The sequence below is a fragment of the Serinus canaria genome, chromosome 1 (assembly GCF_022539315.1).
Source record: "Serinus canaria isolate serCan28SL12 chromosome 1, serCan2020, whole genome shotgun sequence".
Lineage (NCBI taxonomy): Eukaryota > Metazoa > Chordata > Aves > Passeriformes > Fringillidae > Serinus > Serinus canaria.
Window position 1 is genome coordinate 86,398,023 of NC_066313.1, and position 21,412 is coordinate 86,419,434.

Consider the following 21,412-nt stretch of genomic DNA (forward strand, 5'->3'; position numbering starts at 1 on the left):
AGTACAGTGACTAAATGATGTGATTCAAGAGGCACAGTTTAAGAAGGGAAGTGGCTCTCTTATGATCAAGTTGAGGAGTAGAAGCTGAAACAGCTTTTGCTCAGGTGTTTCATTAAAATGTTATGGCATAAAGTGTCACTTCTCACTTCAGTGTTTTGATGATTAAAATTTCGTGTATATTTAAAAAGGAATGAGCTGGATTCTTGAGCCTGCTGCCAAAAAGGGTGCTGCTGCAAAGGAGCCCCAGGGTAGAGGTGGTGTTTTTTCGGTTTTTCAATTTTTTTTTCTTCTTTCCTTTTCCCTAAAATACCTTTTTTCACTGGATGTTACTTAGATAACTATCTTTGCACATGTTTTGAGCAATGGGAATTAGTGGAATGTTTTGTGTTTGAGCTTCAATAAAAATGGGCAAGATCAATTGAAGAACTGAACTGTTGAAGTCTCCTATCCCAATATGACTCTGACAACTCTATTTGAATTAAAGTATTGAATTCTTAGTTTCTCAAGACATTGGGAAATAAAAAGCAAAAGGAAAAGTAACTGACTGACCCAGCTGAATTTGCTTCATTCAGAGTTAATCTCCGATGTGTGAGAAAATGCGCAAACAACTTCTTGGCTTGTAGGGAGGTGGTAGGAAGGGAAGGAGGATCAGAAGTCAGGATGTGCAACATCCACAGGGAGGAGGAAAGGTGAGGATGTGGCAGGTACACTGAATTTACACGACATACACATGCAGAGCTGGACAGATTATTTAATTAATTGGTTTATGTGTTTGAAGGAATGCCAGATTTTTTTGGTTTCTCTGGTTTTGGGGTTTTTTTCTTAATTGGGATGAAAGGTTGTACTTGTTATTCCAACTGGCTTGAATTCAAACTTAAAGCTGCAAGTGAAAGACATTTTCGTCCTGTGGGCAGTATATTGACTTCTGGTCCCTCAACAAATGATGATATAAGAGGATTTCTTTTAATTTGGTACAGGAAAGTTAAGTTTACCAACTGTACAGTTTAAGAATGTCAGATGTAAACTATCTTGTTACTAATGTATTCATTATGATCTGCTGTTTTTAAAGGTGTGACTACTGGGTATTTTCCTCTTCTTTATGTGGATCAACAGTGAAATTCAAAAGCAAAGATTTTCAAATCCTTAAAAGACATGACTAAATTTTTTTTAGTAACTCATAGCAAGAGCAGACTGTACCCATTCCACCTTTTTCAAGTAATTTATGTAGTTATTTTTGGAAATACTGTTGTGTTATTAGGTACCAGAATTTTTAATTGTGATTCTGCTGAAAATAATTATGGATGTTTCACTTTTAGAAAGTTGTGGCTTATTTCCAAAGACAATGGCAACAGTAAGATTTATCAAACAGAGTGTGAAATAGCAGCCCCAGAACCCGTGGAGTCTAGAATGTGGGGAATATGTCTTCTATAGCTGACAGGGTGACACTGAGAAAGTAGTTCTTCATATTCAGCACAACAGTTTCTTTAATCTGGAGTTCAAGTCCAAATAAGCATGAAAAAAAGGGTATGGGCCAGGACCCTTGAGGTGAAAAGCACTTCTGGTATGGGAAACTGCAGTTAAATGTAAAGGTTTCTTGGGAACTTTACTGCTAGCATTTACACCTTGATTATAAGGTGTAAATATAATATATTTGATTATAAAGTCTTAAAAGGGACAGTCACCTGCTTCTTCTGTTCAGGAAAATGCAACTGATGTGCAGTTAATTCTGTATGGAATTTTGGTTTGAGAGCTGGAGACTGGTGAAAGGAAACCTATGTTCCGTATCTGAAGACATTGAAAAAAGATTTCAGGAAAATAATTTCATGGTTTTGTGCTTCAGCTGCAGTTTGGAAAGACTAATTCTGATGTAATTCCTCAGATTGATCCACCATCTTTTTATATTGCTAGTGCAGGGCTCTTTTAAAAGATTTTTCTACAAAAATGAAACATTTGCATAGACAAAATCAGCTTCTGTAGATGAAGCTCACAGGAGGCAGTCAGACTTTCTATGTAGTTGGTAAAGTACAGCCTGAGAACCTAGCTATGTAAAATTAAGAAGAAAATTCTGAATGAAGCTGAGCTGGAATCTGTTGCATTTCAGGATAGTTCATCCGTGATTACTTTTCCATAAAAAGAGAGAAGTCAGGAAGACTATTTATTTCCATTTTGCAACAACACAAAAATAAGCTTATAAAATGAGCCATTCTTCTTTGGTTAGTTGTTGTGTGGAGATCTGAGAGTAGATGTTAGGATTTCTTAATGCAGGATGTGTTCATGCTGTAGTGTGAAAGACATGAGTATACACTTAGCAATAAAATAAACTTTCCAAGAAGTAGAAGGTCTCAGATGGCAGCTACTTTTTTCATTGTAAATGTTAAGTTGTTATGTTTGGCATTTATTAAGGTGTCATAGTTACAGTAACTGTTTTGGCTGAGATTCTGGAAATGCTTGTATAAAGATTATGTCTTAAATACACACACAGTCAGTCTCAGGACCCTGTAATAATTTCTATTAATATATTATATAAGGTGTTGGTTTAACATCATTTGGCTCACAGTAGATTTCTCTCTTGTCATCATAATTAATCCCCATTTGTTCATAAATAGGTGTTCACCTACTGTGTGTATGCATAAAATGCCCATTGACTAACAAATGGGAATACAGTAGTCACTAAGAGAAACAAAATTACCATTTTATAAAATCAAGTTAAGCCTTTTGTTTGCTTCAGAATTCTGAAAATTTCTGTTCGGAATGCCAGTAGGGGATTAATGAAAGTAATAGGTTAGGTCTTTTTACACTCCATGCATATTAAATCTGTTGAAGCACTGACAAAGCACTCCAAGTCTATGGAAAAAATTATCAGCAAGTAATAGCCCTAAGGTAGCCTAACTAACAAAGAGCCATTCTTCTTGAGAGAAGATTTTAAACTCAGATTTTATTGTAATTCTACTTTTCTGTACTGTCTAATGGAAATATAAATGAGACCACTGCCAGAAGGGTTTATTTGGTTGGTCCATTTTACTGTACAAGCACAATATTTCTGTCTGAAGCTCTGCTACCCGCTGTCTCAAGCTGACTACGCTTGCCAGACTCCTACACCTGGGAGCTTTTGGTGGCTAGCTTTTTCTGGTTTGTTTTTACAAACAAATTAAAATAAACATCTCTGATCAATGCATGTTTTTGCATTATTAAATTATGGTTTAGTTACATTGAAGAGGGAGAGTAAGATGATAGTGAACAGAAATGTGTGTCAGGGCTTAACTTTGTAAGGTGCTTTGCCTTACATTTTGGCCAGAATGGTTTGGAATATTGGTATACTAACTTCATTTGTTGTAGGCAAATAATGCTCATTTTATATATCCCGTAAATATTGATTAAGTAAAAATACAGTATGTACCTTGTACTTAGTGAAAACAGTAAACAGTGAGTGTGATGAATATCATATATTTTTCTAAAGTGTTTTATCAAACCTGCAGGTATTTAAGGGGAAAAAAAAAAAAGAAGGCGTCACTTGAGTCTTTCTTCTCTGGACAGTTAGTTCAAGTTCAGCAAAGATTTTAGTGATTCACAGTTGTTTCCAAATGCAGTGATCAGTGAAATGCTTATTTAGGCTATGTAAAATAGCTATTACTGCCACAACAAACATGTCTTTTTAGACTTGAGGAAACTATGTCTGGAAATGGTAGAAAGTGGGATCCCAAATGTTTAAAATTTGGCTTTTTCCTGTTGCTTTAAATAAAATTTCTATGCTTGGTCTGTCAGTAGGCACTGTTAGCAAGCACTGATATTTTCAGAAAGATAAATAGATAAATAAATAAAGTCACAGCATTTGAAATTTTAGTGGAAAATCATTATGTATAAAGGTAGTCTTTGCACTTGAGTAGTTCTGGTAAGTTATGATAAATGCATTCTATAAAAACCAAATTTGGCAGAAGAAAGTTCACTCATTCTGATGCAGTAGAGTACAGCCTTCAGAATGAGGTTTTACTTCTGAGGATTCCAGAGGAAATCATCTGCTTTTTTTTGCATATCACATATGTGTCATATTTTCTTACTGATTTGGTTGCCTCCTGTACAAAAGTTATGATATTTTTTGCATAAGAAAGTACATAAGAAATGTTTTTGATGATACTTTTATGAGAAAAAAGTCACATACAAGATCTTTCCTCTTGTTTTCAGAGAGCTATTGCCTATCTCTTTCCTTCTGGCTTATTCAACAAACGAGCCCGACCTCTGATGAAGGTAGGATTTCTTGTTACATTTCTGAATAACTGTAGCATGTTACTTTGAGTAACTTTTTTCCTTTTACTGATATTTTTCATTTATTTGCAGCATCCTACTGAAGTTTTTCCAGAGCAGAGAAGTAAGTGTTCTTAGATACTTATTTTATTATTTCTAAGTATTAGGATTGTTGCATATGTAGAATTTCTTATTTTTATGGATTGGCTCTTTTCCCTATGTTCCTAATGACTACTAAGACATGAGCAGTAAAAGTCTATTCTGGTATTCTGTGGTTTAGTATAAAAATTATCAGTCCATTCCAGAATACCACTGATCTTCTCAGAAACTGCGTTAACTGACTAAGATAAATGTTTTCCATTGTTTAAAAATAAGCAATAAATAGAATGATGCATAGAATCTCTTGAAGTCACGGGAAAACCTTTTGTTAATTCAGTAGCTTTTTGTCAGAGCTGTCTATCACCTCCATAAAATATTCATTAATACTATTTTAAACCAAAAGTTTTCTTTGTAACTTTGTTGCTCTAGAAGATTAGAAGTTACAGGTTTGAATTTTTTCAAATAACAGACAGAGTGGAACCTCTCGTAGTCAGTTCTTTGACCTTAAAGTCCTAACTCTGCATGTCTGTCCATACTGTCTTTGGTCTTGCTCCTGAGAGACCGTATAGAGTCCCAGATGTCAGTCATATGCCAGTATGTTGGTCAGTTCACTAAATTCAACAATTTAATTTGAAATAGAACATTTGAAAGATAAGGTCAAAACCTGTTGTCTGTTTTTGACTAGTGTTTGGTATGAACTAGTAGCATGGGTGTGAAATTCTACATTCACTGAGCTATCAGGTCCCAGAAAAACATTTCTGATTATCATTAATCTTAAAATTTTCCTTCTTTCTTTCTGTTGCTGGAATAATTGATACTTGTTTTTGGGGGGATTTCATGTCTTTGGACAGCAGTCTAAACTATCTGAAATTTTGGATTTTCAGCGTTCAAATGGTATCATGCCTTATTTTTCAACTTCCCTGTATTGTGTAGTAAAAAAGTAGAAAGTGAAAGGGTAGGACAGAGTTAATCATTTAGTAGTTTTAAAATCCAAGGGCTGTTTTATGGAAGAACTAAGCTACTATTCTATATGCTTTCAGGACTAAAGCATTCTTTGAAATGCTAGCAATATCCTGAGGACTGTAAGAACAAATTTGTATAAATGTTTAGTTTTGTATTTATATCTAAAAATAACACATTCAATAAGTATCTCTTAAGGCAGCTTTGTCTTGTCTATGTATTGCGTCTTCAATAACTTTGAAGCATGAAAACTCAAATTTATGCTTCAGAAAGTTTCTACAACAGTTTTTTCAACAAAATATGGTTTCACAACTGCATGCATGGAAAATCACACCAGTAGTATATGTGGGTAAAAGTCCCCTGTATTCTTTCTTATCTGCTAAGTTTTGCATCTTTACATTCAGCTTCTGAATGTATATATATCTTGATGTTCCAATCCAATATGTATTGTCCTTATCAGACAGGTTTCTGGAGTCTTATCTTTGCCCTCAGTTTACAGGTGGCTTTAATTAAAGTCACTGGATAAAATGGCTGTGACTTTCTCTACAGTTCAATTTGTAAAAAACTCTCAGGTTTTTATTTTTGTCATTTTTGTTTATTTGAAAGAGATCTTTGTTATGTTACCTACATTTGCCTTTTTTTTTCTCCAAAGTCTAAATTTGACTTTAAATAATATTTTGTCATGAATAGAACACACTGGATATTCTGAATTAATATGAAACATTTGTTTTCTTGCTGAACTAATTATGTAAGCTGTAGGGTAGGTCTTTGTATTTAAATATCCCAAATGTAATAACAAAAATGAGTTCTAAAATCACCCAAGTTCAGAATATGGTTGTTGCCCACAAAAGACAAATGTACACATACTTAGTTTAGCTTAGATGTATTATAAATAAAACCTAATAAAAGAAAAACCTTCTTTGTTTCAGCACTATTTTTTCCAGAGCTGCTAATCTTTCACTTTTCTATGTAGATTTCAGTTGTCTCTTACTTTGTACTTTTTACACTAAAATGTATACTTCTATTTGTAATACTACCTATGCAAACTTTTAGAGTTGTACACAAGAGATTTCCTTATGTAAAATATTATTTACAATTATAATGTTAAATATTTTATTATCATTGCAGAGGGTGATTAGCTTTAAAAAAGATTGTCTAAACTATTAGATTTCCAGGCAGACTGAACACCTGTAAAATGTCTTTGTTCTCTGATATGTAAAAATACAGTCAGTATTATGAAAGAGGTTTATAACTGCAGTTAGATATTAGGGATTTTTTTTTTTTTTAGTGATTGTGTATTGATTTCTTGTCTAATCTTGCCTTCCATTAGAAATCCAGTGGGGAGAAGATGGCCGACCATTTCACTTCCTCTTTTATACTGGCAAGCAGTCGTATTATTCATTAATGCATGTAAGTATGTTAAATAATGCCAGCTCCCAGTCAAGTGCATGTTATTCTAGAAGTGCCACCCAGGAGCTCCTGAGTTTAGTTATGTTTTCACAGTAGGCCATAATATCACCACTGAAGCTACATGCAATGTATATTTTTGTGTCACAATATTCATTATTATGAACTTTTATATGTCACATTTAAGAGAACACACTACATAACAGTTCTTCCTTTAATTTTTGGTTCCTTTTACGGTTTTGGCTATGGGCTGGTTTTCAATAGTCTGAACACTTTCCTGTAGGCTCTGTCTAGTTGGTAGAAAGGACTAGTAGTGGAGAATGCACATACAATAAAAATGGCTAGTTCTAGCAAAGTTCATTGTAGAATAAAAAATAGTTCTTTTTTTTTTCCTCTGTGAAGGGCAAAGCTATAGGAAATGTTATTTGTGCTGACATTTAGTGTGAAGAAAATTTGCATTTAAACTGCTTAATTGATTTTTCTAAGATGGTTCCATTCATGCAAACTTAAGGCTTTTTCTGATTAATATGGTTCCAGGAGTAAAGGATCTGCATCTTTTACCTTTATGAAAAAAGCTGTATCTAATAGAACACCACTAGACCCTGAGTCTTGACATGGGTTGTGAGCAGACCTTTCATATCTGTGACCATCAGTAGCACAAGCATTATCTGCATCTTTAGAAGAGTCTATGGAAAGACATTCATGTTTCTTACGTGTACTTACAGAAGACAAAAGCATTAATAATGTATAATGTAATAATGCAGAAATATTTAATTGGATATTCATATCAGATTTTGTTTCCTCATTAGATAGTTTTAAGGAGTTAGTTTTATGGTTAGTCAGTTGTCAGAAAAACAAACTTTATGGTCCCAAATTCAGTGCACAGCTTTACTGAGTATAGTGTTTTTATTAGAATGATCTGATATTTATTTGAGTTCTGTGTACCCAAAGGACAAAATCCCCTCTTGTCAGGTACATTTATTTCTTTGGGAGAATAAAAAACACCCCCACTTTTTTTTTCTTTTTTTTTCCTTTTTTTTTTTTTTTTTTTTTTTTTTTTGACCTTGGGCAAATGAGCTTCTTGCCCTGGCAGAAATGAAATGAATGATAAATGTAGAGAGTGTCTTTGCTGAGTAATGGAGCTGCAGCATAGGCTTTCCACAGAGGTTTTCTCCTGCACAGCCCGAGGCAGCCCGAGGACCCCTGCTGTTCATTTAAATAGGTATGTCAAATCTGCCTCGAAACGCCGCTGGTTTGATCTGTGGTAATATTTGTGAAGGTTCCATATGGACTTGAGCCCCCTGCAGTGCTAAGAAATAATGTACAACGCTTCATGGTGCAGACGCAAATTTTCTCTGAAAAGGGATGCAATGCTGCGTTTTAGCTGTCGGAGAGGATGATGGAGCTGACGCGCTAGGCCTGTCAACTTGTTACACGGATGGGTTGCACACAGCAAGGCTGTGGAAAATCTGTGCCTTTTAACTTTTCTACTTAATCACGGTTGTAGCATTGCCTTTAGACTGTATGCTACATTAATTCTCTTCCTGCCTTCTGCCTTTCATCCCAAGTTTCACGGAAAAAAGTAAAGCATGCAGGTCTTGTAGAGGAGCCTTATCAAACAGCTGTCATCTGACAAGCCATTTGCATTTGTTTTGGCTGAAACAGAGCAACCCAAGGGCAAGATGTTTTGTTGCATTCCATCATAATGAAGAAATTACAAATTTTACAAGGAGCACAAGTTTATTTTTAGCTCTTCCTAGCAGTTAGAGTATGCAAGCTTGCCTTGGAAATCTCTGAAAGTATAGTGCCTGTTTTGTTTCTAAGAGCGTGGCAACCACCTTCAAACAAATGGCCTTGACAAATGCATTTTTCATTAGTATAGGATACTTGAGTGTTCTTCAACTGTTTCTGAACATTTTCATTAAATAGGCTTCTTTAAATGAAAATCCATTAAGTGAGATTTAACAGGGTTTTTTTCTAAGTTGGCCAAATGAAAGTCAAAATCTGCATGAAATTCCCAACATTGTTTTAACCACCTATTAAACTAATGTGTATTTAACAAAATGTATTCCTAAGTCTCAAAGCTAATTAATTTGTCCAGAAAAGAGTTGTATGTTAATACAGCCTAGTGTAAGTAATTCACCTGATTTGAAGATATCTTTTAAATTGCTGCATTAAATCTAATAAACAGAATAAACATATTATTTTGCTTAAACTTGTATTCCATTAATTACGTAGGCTCGTGTGGAACTTGAATTTTATTACCTGTTAGTTATATAACTAGGCATAGTGTCATTGTTTAGTTAGTGCTTATAAAAATATTGTCCACTTACTGAAAATTAACTAACTTTGTATGTATTATAATTGCTAATATACATGTTTGGCTTTCAATATTAAATGAAATATTATACAAGATATTTGTTACATGCATTATTGTTGTTGTTCTGCTTGTTGAATAAAGTGTAGCTGTAGGGAAAAGGACAATTTATTGTGCTTCTGATATACAAAAGGCTGTTTATTGCATGAAACACCATTTCACAAATGTTTGATAGTGCATTTGATCATTATTTGACTTAAAAGTTTTTTAGAATAATACCATTTTTGTAATGTGCAGAACAAGACAAAATGGTATCTTCATACCCTTGTGCACAGGAAAATAGCAATTCCATGTAATCATGCTTGTACATTTTTTAGAAATATCAGGGCTTATGGATTGAGGTAAATACTCTAACAATTGAGCATTTTAACTCACAAAAATATTCCAAAACTTAAAACCATTCAAAGTATATGCTGAACTCAAAACACAAGAAACAAAGTAAAGTGCAAACTGAGGTAGAATGTGGGCTCTACAGCATATTTTAACTATAATGTTAATAGAATTTTTTTTCCCATAAAAATCTCTTTTAAGGATTCATTTGCTGATTTCTTCCCTATTTTTTAATGCAGAGTAAAATATTTTTTTATTATTTAAAGTGTCCTTGTAGAGATCTGAATTTTGATCTCTCTATTAGAAATGGAAGCGTTTCAGTACATAGTCAGTCTTGTAAAATCAGCTATTTTGATTGTGTAATAGCTGAGTTTACAAGACACACAGATGTGTACAGTCATGAATTGGACTATTGAATCCTCAAGTGATTAGTAAAATCTTCACCTGCCAGCTTTGAAAAAGCAAGTGTGTCTTCAGAAGCTTTCTTTAGCCGTTGGGGAGTGTAGATTTGTCAGATAAATTATTGGGCATTACATGTGATTCCTGATTTTGCAAAGGCTCATCCACATACTTTACTTCACACGTGAGTGGTTCTTTCAGTCTGTTGGCTTTATCTCTATACAGAGATAAGATACATGCATCAATTTCTTTTTTTTTTTTTTTAGTACTCCAGACCAAAATTTTATAAGAGTTTCAAGTCCACTTTCGTTGCCAGAAATATGTAGGAAATTATATTTAACATTTCTCTTACACTTGGAATTACTTTAAAATGCTACTTTTCAGTGTTGCTTGACTTCATCTCCCATGTAAAGGGTTCTTTGTCTGAATAGAGATGATTGCTATAATTTAACCAGAACAGTTTAAAGAGATAATTTAAATTCTTAAAAGTGCACATTCTTAAAACTTAAACAGGCTGTGGAGTGTTGGTGTTCTTTGGGATTACCTAGGGAGGGTCTTCAGAAAAATTTTATTGTTGCTGCTGTTCTAAACCTTTTTGTCATTGTAAATGACAATTAATTTCTGAGGCTAGAAAGTGGTAGATGATAACCCATATCTCATTTTATTTGCCTGTGTTTATCAATCGTTTCCAAATATGACAAAATCCTGAAGTCTTCTGACTTGTGTCATGTTACCTAAAAATACTTGAGTTGCTGTTTAGGAGCAATTCTGACTGTAGTCAGTCTGTCTTAAGGTCACAGCTGTGATTACTTCTCTGTGTCATTTTTTAAGGAGCTGTGTTGTAGCTGTGTTGAGCTCCTGTTCATGTATTTTTGCTGACCATACCAATAAATAAATATGTATGCCAGAATGTATTGGAGGAGGCTGGGTGTTTGTGAGGAGGCAGACAGGAGGCTGCTTTTGCAGGTAGAGTGGTGACACCCTCTGCTTTGAAGGCAAGAGGTAAGTCAAGAGTAGCAGTAGGGTGAAAAACCTCCATACACATTTATAAGACCTAATAAACCAGTAGGTCAGAATTCTAAGCATCTGACACCAAAATAGCATCTTTGTGCTTGGCTTGACTTCCAAATGCAGACACTCATGGAGCTCATCAGATTCGATGTCTGACTGTTCCAACTGAGCTCTCCCCAGCTTGCTGAGGGACAGACACAGCCCTTCTTCCCCTTCTCTTCCATCACTCTATGGTCCCAGGCAGAAGCTTCCATACTCATTCTTTACCAATACTTAACTACAGATACCTAAAAATTGCTTGGTGCAGGCACACCTCATGCTCTCTAGCCCAAACTGTGTCTGCTTTTAATGTATAGGCGATAATTTTTGAAGCCTAATGGTCAGCTCTGGATGGAGTTAAGATTGCTAGAGTGATGTGACATAAATCTTGCCCACAATAGTGGTGCTGTATCTTGTTTCCTTAGAGGATTATGGTTATATTTGTGAGGTTTGCAAATACTTCAAAGTAGGATTTCTTCTCTCTTATGTAATGTTGCCTATGTTTGAGGATAAATAAATTTTTTCAGGTTTAAAATTTTTCCTAGTTCCTATTTGATACAATTACCTCACGAAAGAGAAAGGATTTCTGAAAGGCTTACTGCTATAATATATGAATTCTCATGCTGTCTCAAAAGTGAACAATTTTGTACTTCAAGATTTTTAACTGTGGAATTATTTTAAAAATATTTTGTTCCACTGTGCTATTAAAAATGTCACCAGTGACCTGCGTCAGAGACTTCAGTGAGTTGTCCCTATTTAAATGCTTTGAGTGCAGCTCAGATAACAGTCTGTTCTTTGTTCATACATTTTTAGTACAAATATTTTTAGTGTATGTGCAGGTGTATTTTATATTAGTGAAAAAATTAGCTTGAACAGTAGGTGTTTATAACTAAGCAAGGGGCTTCTAATTTTTGGTTATTTTTAAGCTGTTGCAGATATTTCACTGCATCCTGTTACAAATCCCATTTTTATGTTAAGAACTAATATTTCATTAGTTAATATCTGATAGCACAGAGATATCTTATGTTTCTTTTTCTGTTTGTTTCTTTGGGTTTTTTTGTTTTTTTTTTTTAACTAATACAAATAAAAATCCCCAAACTATTGTCTCTTGTTCCCACTAATCCTTACACTGTTGTTTCTTTGTAGTATTTGCTAAAACTCATATTAATATAGTATAGTAAAGTGACTATAAGCTTTCTATTTCACTCCTAAATGGAAGTAAATTATTTGTCATAGAAGTACTTGGTTGTAGTACAACTGTCCTGTTGTTTCCATATAATTTATAATTATTTCTCCAATACTCCTATTTACCTTTGCATTTGGATCACTGTTGTAACTAAGAGTATTAGAGGTTATATTTTAGAACAAGTAGTCTTCGTAAGTTTCTGAACTGAAAAAAATCTCTAAAAATACTTCATTTAAAATGTGTTTCTTCTGTAATATTTTTACTGTGACTTTTTTGAGTATTTTCCCCCTTTGTTTTTTTTTCCTTTTTTCTTGAAGTACTAAATCAATGTTACACCATTGTTTGAAAATAATAATATAGCTAAGAATTTTGAGAAAACTATTTAAAAATACTGAAAATTCAGAGTAGGTCAGTCTGCACAGTTGAAAGAACAGAAATGCTTACTATGATAAATGTGCAACTTTGTATCCATGTAGACATACCAGGGTAAGAATTTGTGACTGATACAGACCGCCAGTAAATCTGATGCTTCTCCATGTACAAAAATCCTAACTAAATGAAATTAAATCTTAAACCTTGTCAAACCAAAGGAAGTGGAAGAGGAAGTCAAACCAAAATGTGAATGCACTGATGAAATTATTGTGCAGTATGTTTTGGAGTTGCATTCATTATACAAATGTCTTTCTGTATACAGTGGAATTTATTTTTTTTTTACAAGCATATGTAAGAAGGCAAAAAACACTGTTGCAGAATTCAAAATCAGTCATTTTGAACTGCACATGATTTTTTTTTCCAGAGCTCTGCTTGTTTTCTGACCTCTGTATTTTAAGTGTTTGAAGAGTAAAACCATTTAGATGTGTGTTTTAAGTAGCAAAATTTAAATATTAAATGAAAAAATCTGTTTAAATGTTTCTTCCATATACATTTAAGGAAACATATGAAAAATTTCTGAATGTTCAGAAACATCAGGACCAACTGACAGCTCAAGATCTTCCTGTTCAGAAGGAAAAAAGGTAAGCTTCCAATTAGAATGAATATTGGTAGTTTCTTAATGTGCTTTCATATTCTGTTTTGGCACTTCTGGTAGTTCCCCACACTACCTGCCTTCTATTCCTTGAACACATTTTCAGCCTTTTGCTCTATTCCTTGTGTCATATTTGTATGGTAATTTCATCTTGACAAGTTTTACCAGATATATGTGGAGCACTCCTCATTGTTAGAGTAGGGAAATGCCATCTATTTCTCTTACTCTTTAAACTCTCTCTGCTCTTTTGAATATTCTTTGCTTTATAAATGTTCTGAAGTGGGATTTGAAAATAAAGGAAATATATATAAATATATATATATATATTTATATATATAAATATATAAATATATTTTTATATATAAATATATATATAAATATTTCCTTTGAATATAAGGAAATATTCAGAATTTTATGTTCCTGTATAAAACATATGTCTATTCATATATATGAATGTTTTATATATATATATAAAACATGAAATTATGTAAAACATCAATTATGTATGATTTTTTCTAATTATGTCTTTTATTAAAGCATTTCGAAAAAAGGAGGTAAACTTTTTATAAAAAAACATGGGCTTTCAAAGTACCAACTACATTGTTGCTGCTTTAAAATCTCAAGACCTAAGTCTGAGCTCTTTAATAGTCTTTAATTACAGTTCTTGAGTATATTAACTTACCAGTGTTTAAATTTAAGAGTCTCAAAATACTTAATTTCACTATTCTTCCTCTAATGGCTTTGAACAGAAATTATCAAAACCTAGTAATTTTAGAAAAGTTCATTTTGCTGGATTTCTTTAATTATCATCACTCTTAGTAATTGAACTTAGTGTCTGTTTTTTTCTGTTTATCTTCCCTGGCCCGCACAGCAAGCTCTTCATCTAGTTAGCCACTGGGCATAAAAGCTCCATGTCAGCCAGAAGCTATGGGAAATCTATATTTGTTGGTTTCTAGGTATATCTAGTCAGGATATGCTTTTAGGTGCTGTTTGCTCCTCTTAGACTGTAGTCTTGTGGTTTTTTTTTTTTTTGAGATTTCTTGCAAGGATTTTAAATTAGAAAATTAAGTTAAGCAAATGTTTAAAAGAAATGGCTGCAGCTAGGAAGTTTTGGTTTAGGCATTTACTGCTTTTCTGTATAGTTACTTTTTTTCCCAGTCCCAAGTTGTTTTTATCTTTCTTCTTGCTGTGTTTTTGCTAGCCAAATTTATGCATTGCTCCAGGAGCACATCATGTTGGTTTGTCACTTCTTCATTTCAGCCATTTGTTAGTTATGTTAGGAAGAGAAAGGATTAATTTGCTGAGTTTATTTCAATTTCTTAAATAACAGAAGTTCCTGTTTCTTCATAATATAAATAGCAATCTGTGACCCACAGAATGTTTTGTTATGGATTTGTGTTAGGTTCTGAGCAGACAAGAAAACAAATGAATTTAGTTTCTTGCTGCATGCTACTGAAAAATAGCCTAACTCCTTACAGGGCTCAGCCAGTGGATTTACTGATGTGAAAAACCACCTAGAGCTAGTCAGAGATGAAAGGTTTTTTTCCCTGTTAGGTTTGTAAAGCTCAGAGAATTTAAAGAATTTTTGATACTTACTTCTCACATGGGATATGATACTTGCTCTGAGATTAGTCTGGATCGGATAATTTATCTCCTAATTATAGGTAGAGGGTTGGTGGGAAGGGCTGGTTTTTTTTTTTGGTTTGAGAGGCATGGAGTTTGTTGGGGTTTTTTTTTCCCAGCAAATGATCTATTGTGAATGCATTCTGTAGTATTAAATGTAGGGTTAGGACCTGATCTGAACTTCTTCAAGTTTATAGCTTTCCACATGCAAGAAATTTTTTCCAGCTTCAGTGGAAGTAGCAAGTAACAATATCTAAATGTAGTTATATACTTGAGTCTGTCAGGATTGGAAGCTTTTTAAAATCATTGTTAAAATTTGCATTGTTTCTAAATAATCCTTTCTCACGTCCTGATTCAGAAAAGCATTAATATGCATGCTTGAGAAGTAGTACTCCTTAAAAACACCTTCAGAAGGAGTGTTTTACTGAATCACAGCTTCCTTCATGCTGCTGAAAGCACTTTCTAAAAAACCTGAGGAGTTAAGCTAGTTACATCTTTGCCTTGAATTTACCCTAAAATGTTATGTATTTTTATGGCTGTTTAGTTGGTCACTTCATATCATATATATTTCAAATATTTACCTCAAGCATTGGTTTTTCTTTGCCTTAGCATCTCTGTATGAGGCCGTTTTCTTAGAAATTTCTGCTTTTGCTATCATCAGTGCAGTCACTGTGCTGAGCAGCTCAAGATTACACAGTAGATAGAACACAGGGTGTCACTGCTACATTAGTACTTTGACTGTGCTTACTGCTAGTGCCGTTCTTTATATTGATCAGAAAAGTAAAGACCAGTGGCAAAAGAGTTTGATTTTAACATTCTGCCCATTCTGCCTTTGATTTGGCTCTGTGCTGCTAGTATACCAAATTTTTCCTGGCAGCAGGCTTTTAAAAGTAAGTAATAAGCTGGGGGGAAGATCACTTCCTATTACAGTGTTACTCTAATTCAATCTCTCACTTCAATCATATGAATAATGCAAAGCTGATACTTATAATGGTCATGTGGTTAATTCAGTACATGAAGTTACCATACCTTTCAAAAGGCAGATCTTTTAAAATCAACGTAGGCCTTCTTATGTTTACTATAGGAATGTGATCTGCATTCATTTTTAATGGAAAATGTATTTCTGAACAAAGACTGACTGTATGTGTGGTCTTTTGTGATGTAACTCTAATTGCATGGTTAATTAAAGGAAGAATATATGTGATATTTTAAACAGAAACCTGGCTGGCAGCAGATGGCTGACTAAGATTGAATTGGAAGAAATGTTGTTAGAACAAGTGTCAGATGATGATGTAAGTAATTAATCTTCCCAATCTTAAGGAGGCTTGTGTCTTAAAAATATGGACTCAGGGTGTGTTTTTGGATACTGGAAAGATATTATGCAGAAAGAGGTGCTCTTCAAAAGAGTTTTCTGTCTTCTGATTAAGTCTGTATATGTTCACAGCACTGTCACATTCATGTTGTTTTGAAGTGACTTGTGTTGATATTTTTTTATCTAGCACAATACAGAACTCTTAAGAACTTTCCATTGTTATAATTTAGTTTTTCTCCTGGCAGCATTGTGAGAGCACTTGTTCCTTGTTATTTAATTATGTGGTTATGTAATTATATGAATGGGTTGTAAGAATTTATTATAGAAATAGTCTTTTATTGTAGTTACAGATGAAAAATAGACAGGGCTAGAGCTGCTATTACTAATTGTAGAGAAGGGGTAAATATTCAACATGGGGAAATGCAATGGATTTGTTCAACAGTAAACCTGTGCAGAGTTATTTAATGTCAAGGATGACATGGTAATCACAGAGGGCTTACTAGAAATAAGGACCTCTTTTTCTTAGTGATTGACTAAAAATCAAATAACAGAAACAAGACAAAAAGCTGTATAGATCTGTGGTTTGATACAGATATCTCCTGTTACATTCTCCTTGCTGTGAATATGGTGGGAGAGAGCAGAGTTTTGCAGTTTCCTCAATGTCTGCAAACTGTATCATTCTGTAGGTTTGGAGTCATCCTTTACATCTATCTCTGGAGATAAGACTTCATCTTAATAGTCATACACTTTTTTCTACTCAGAGCTTTTCCCTACAGTCCCCCTGAAGAGCATTAGATTTTGTAACAGCAGGTTCAGTCTATGTGGCCAGCTTTTGAAAGCCTGAATATGACAGTACCAGAGAATGTAACTCTGTTTGTCTGGACATTCCAAGTGTTTTCTCACCTAGAAGCAGTGTTCCTCAGCCTTGTCTGTCCTGTGAGCGACAGTTTTGCAAAAATAGCATAACAGCAGCAAACATGCCCTTTGCTCAGTTGTCATCTGGAACAGTGGCATGTGATGGCTTCCTTGTCTGTGGGGGATGTAAAAAGGTCTTGAGCAGATTGTGGTCCATAAGCATCAGTTAGAAGTAGTTGTTGTAAATTCTCCATCCTGATAATACTCAGGAGACTTTCTCTACCTTACTTGCAGTAGAAGCCATTAAGACTTCAGTATTTTCAGTAGCTCCTGCATTTGGAACGGCTACTTTTCCTCTCCAAGTGCCAGGTCTAATTGTACAACCAAACATTTTGGTGTTCTTCACAGCTTGCTTTTAGTACATTCTGTACATCAGTGCATTTTACATCTGTAAAAGTACATTGCAATAAACTTAGAAAAAACCCAACCAACCAAAAACCTACACTAAACCCTTCTATATACTGGCCTCTCCCATGTAAGACCACAAAGCCTGAGTCTATAGTAAAACACATTGTTTAAATATATTTGAAATGTCTCAGTATAAGCTGCCAGTCTTTCCTGCTCAAATTCTTACCTTTTGCCCCTACAAGAAAAATTTCAGTTGTGTTTACATTATTAAACAAACTCAGAGCTATTGATTTTTTTCCTTTTGCACTCTCCAAGTGAAAACTGTTGGAAGTTTTCTGCTTCTGTAGTCTCTATAATTTCTACTTTTTTTTTCCCATATTTCTGCTCTTCAAAGGCTTTACCATAAGTCTGTGTCATATTGTTAGGTAAAAGTAGTTTTCAATTGATGTCAAAGTTCCAGGAACTTTTATTAAGTTACAAGAAAAGTAGTAATTTTGTGCTAGAGAAGACTCTTGTAAAAGCGAAAAGAACAAATACTTGCAATAACTGCTTCTAAGTAAAAAAATACTTCAGAAATCAGGTTATGATATCTGTATGAAAAATCCATTTTTGATGATATGATACCTTTATATCTGGTGACAGCTGTCTGGAGCTCCTGCCAGTAACTCTTGCTAACAGGACATCCCAGCTTTTGGTACAAATGGGTTAACACACTGGTGTGTACTCTTTAATCACATGTTGAAGAACTTTGGAGGGAGGTATAAGGGGGAAGGAGAACCACACAGTAGCGAAGGATAATTTATTTCAAGAGGTTGCCCTTTAAGTCAAGTATCTCTTGAATTTTTAAATACCTTGATTGTTCAGTTTTAAAGGAAATCATAAACATTAAAGTAACTCAGCTTGAGCAGCCAAAGATAGGCATTTTTTGTATATGTTATGAAATATAATCATTTATGAGATTCAGTTCAGTGAAATAAAATTATTTCCAAATCAGTGAATATGCTGATTTACTAAAAAGCAAGTGAAAATCTTTTCCTATTTTAATAAGATAATAATAAAATAATTAAGACATCCCTCCAATGTTTTTTTTCTTTTTTTTAAGTGAGATGAACTTCATTCTAACAGAGTAATCCTTTATTAAAAAGGGGTTGGTTATGCTTTGGAGTAAAGTTTAACTGTTTTCTGAAGAAAGAACTAGATGTCTTTAGTCACACAAAAAATGATGCAACTGCATGCTGTTCTTAAATAAGCATGTAGGTGCAAAAGTGTCATCTTGTCAGAAATCATCAATAAAAGTGAAGTAGGAAAGATCCATTAAATAAAAATAGACAGTTTTCGTAAATGCAATTACACTTACATACTTTAATGAAGTCTTGTTGTCTTACAGTATTCAAGATTTATTCAGCTCTTACAAAAATTGGTAGCATTGCCATGTGCTGACATTGAGGAGAAGTATATACAGAAGTTTTCCAAAGAACTTCCTGTGCAGTTGCAGAAGGTGGTTATTGAGCCCTTGCAGCACGACGAGCGAGGAGTGGCCTTCAGCACCGGGGAAGGTAATTATTTCTTGTGGATTTGTAACAATGCAGAATTTTTTCCTCTTCACACTGCTTTCTTTCTATAATGTACAACACTGCTGAAAGTGTCACTTCTTCATTTTATATGCTCATATGTATGTATACTGCATGTGTAGCTGTTAGTGATATTATGGAACACCAAGTCAAGACATGGACTGGTCAGAAAGTACAAATTTTTGGCCCAGACTCCTATCATCTGGTTTTTATATGTATTTTTATACAGTGATAGTTCTGTAGAGAGGAGCGCATTGGGTTGTAGGATACAAAAGAACTTCGATTTTTGGGCAGAGCTGACTGCTGAACGTAAAGAGTGGAGGACTGCACAAACAAATATGAATAGTTCCATGGATGGAACAGTGTTGTTGCTTAGTATAAAAATGGCATACTTAGACTGGTGAGTAGCTTTTATCAAGACTTTTGTAGGCAGTCCAGCAAAGGGGAACTTTGAAGATGCAAAGAATAAATAGCAAGGCATTTGGATATTTACAAACACCTAGAAAATTGTGAAGAGTAAATTTCTAAATATGGGACAGATAATGGGATATTGATCATTCATATTGAGATAGAGGGCATGTTAGACAGAAGCCATGAAGGTCTCTATATCTTCTAAACACTGGCTGTTATGTTTTCATTGGAGAGACACACAGCTGGAAAGCAATATAGGATATAGGATATGAGTGATTGCATAGAAAAAATGTGTCAGCAACATGTATTGAAAAGGCTGATGATTTTCTGGACAAAGCATGTGTGCACACACTTTATGCTGTACATCTAAGAGGAATCTTAGAGATTATGGGTGTTATGCAGCAGGCAGCAGATGATAATAAGAACAAAGGTCACAGAGAATTTGAGGGGCAGAATGGCTAGAGAGCTGCTTTACCTGGGTTGTCTTAAGATTACATGACAACAAAGATGTGAGAGCAGCAAGCCGTGATTTAATTTGCACTGGTTTTCAGTAGTATCTTCAGAACAGTAGTTAATGAAGTTTGATAAGCATGCAACCATGTGATTTAAGAAAAGCCACCAGGTTTAATAAGTTCAAAACCAGTCTTGTTTGTGCCCCATCACCCCCAAAATTAAGAAGAATGTCTTATTTGTTTCATAATTCCTTTATCAGAATGATTGCTTCTTTTGTGCTGAAGGAGATTGGTTTCCTAACACACACTTCTCCCCCACTTAACAGACATTGATTAAAATATATTGAAAGATAGTTGTTCTTTGTTTGCATTTTTTTTTTCTTACCTCAGCCTGTAAAACCAAACAGCTGGCACTGTATGAATGTGATGAGATTTGTTTAATTACTTGGGCACTTGAAGTTCTGGAGAATATTGAAGCCTCATAAAAGATTTGGTTTAATTCCTTTAAGGTAAAAGAAAAACTGCCAGAGCTACTGCAGTAGTTTATGACAATGGGACTGGAAAAATTACAGTGAATGGAATAGACATTTTACATTACTTCCCAGTGCTGCAGGACAGGTGAGAGCACTATGAAATACTATATTTTACTGTAATTAAATTATTCCAGCAAAAGTAATGTCATACAGTTACATGTTGCTGCTATGTTGATTCTATGTTCTTGTCTCCGTATAACTATCTGTTTCATAAAAATGTGTCTCGCATTTCCTCCTAATTTTCAGGAGTTTACTGATAGGCAAGCCTTGCTCTGTACTTCTTGCCTCACCTTTTTTGAAGGGATGCAAAAACCAAGAGCACGAACTGTTTTAATAGTTCAAATTTTAGTCCTCTTAGAAAGGGCTTGAAATTTATTTTAAAAATTAATAATAAGCTTTATCATTACTAAGTGTTTCACAAGAGATTTGCAAACTGCATGCATGTGTAATTACTCTGGTATGCAGTAACACAGTGGAAGCAAACAGGGTGAGGCTTTCATATAAAGCTTCAGATTTTGGAGGATGTGCACAGTCTGATATAGAGAAGACTTCTCATTAGGCTGACAAAGTTTCTAATTCTAATGTGATTTTTATTTTTATTTTATATTGTGATTTTTAAGCTCCATAATAAAGGGAGAAGTTGCTCAGTTTCAATATCCAGAGCTGATAGATCTGGGCTTCTGAAGAGAAGCAGTGGAATAAAAGTAGTTGTAAAACTGAACTTAAAGTACGTACCGTTGGCAGTTGGAATATGCTCCTAGCTGCTAGTTTCCTATTGATTTGGATGAGATATGAATGTCTTTTTGGATCTCTGCCCAAAAGTTAACTATGTTTTTTAATACACAATGATAAGAAATGTGCATGGCATAGAACTTTATACACATGATTTTTTAAATTTTTCTTCTTTTTTTTTCCCTTAGGGAACAGTTATTGTTCCCTTTCCAGTTTCTTGGCAGAATTGGAAAACATGATATGGTTTGCACAGTCTCTGGTGGAGGAAGATCTGCACAGGCTGGAGCAATACGTTTAGCCTCTGCAAAAGCCTTAAGGAGTTTTGTGACAGAAAAGGAGGTGGAATTCATGAGGCAAGGTAGGAATTGAAATTATTTCAATGTTTCGTAATGTGTTTCTGGTAATTAACAGAATTAATACAAGGATCATTAAGGATCAGATTTG

At 34.2% G+C, this 21,412-nt stretch overlaps 1 protein-coding gene across 2 annotated transcripts in view; it reads left to right on the plus strand.

Moving 5' to 3' along the window:
• MRPS9 (mitochondrial ribosomal protein S9) overlaps window positions 1-21,412 on the plus strand; it is a 34,291-nt gene that overhangs the window by 11,284 nt on the left and 1,595 nt on the right. For both annotated transcript variants that reach the window (XM_018908928.3, XM_050977472.1), the window contains exons 3-10: window positions 4,180-4,242; window positions 4,333-4,363; window positions 6,629-6,708; window positions 12,978-13,060; window positions 15,911-15,986; window positions 18,657-18,825; window positions 20,213-20,321; window positions 21,157-21,326. In XM_018908928.3, coding sequence (XP_018764473.3) covers window positions 4,180-4,242; window positions 4,333-4,363; window positions 6,629-6,708; window positions 12,978-13,060; window positions 15,911-15,986; window positions 18,657-18,825; window positions 20,213-20,321; window positions 21,157-21,326 — 781 coding nt within the window. The remainder of the gene's footprint in view (window positions 1-4,179; window positions 4,243-4,332; window positions 4,364-6,628; window positions 6,709-12,977; window positions 13,061-15,910; window positions 15,987-18,656; window positions 18,826-20,212; window positions 20,322-21,156; window positions 21,327-21,412) is intronic.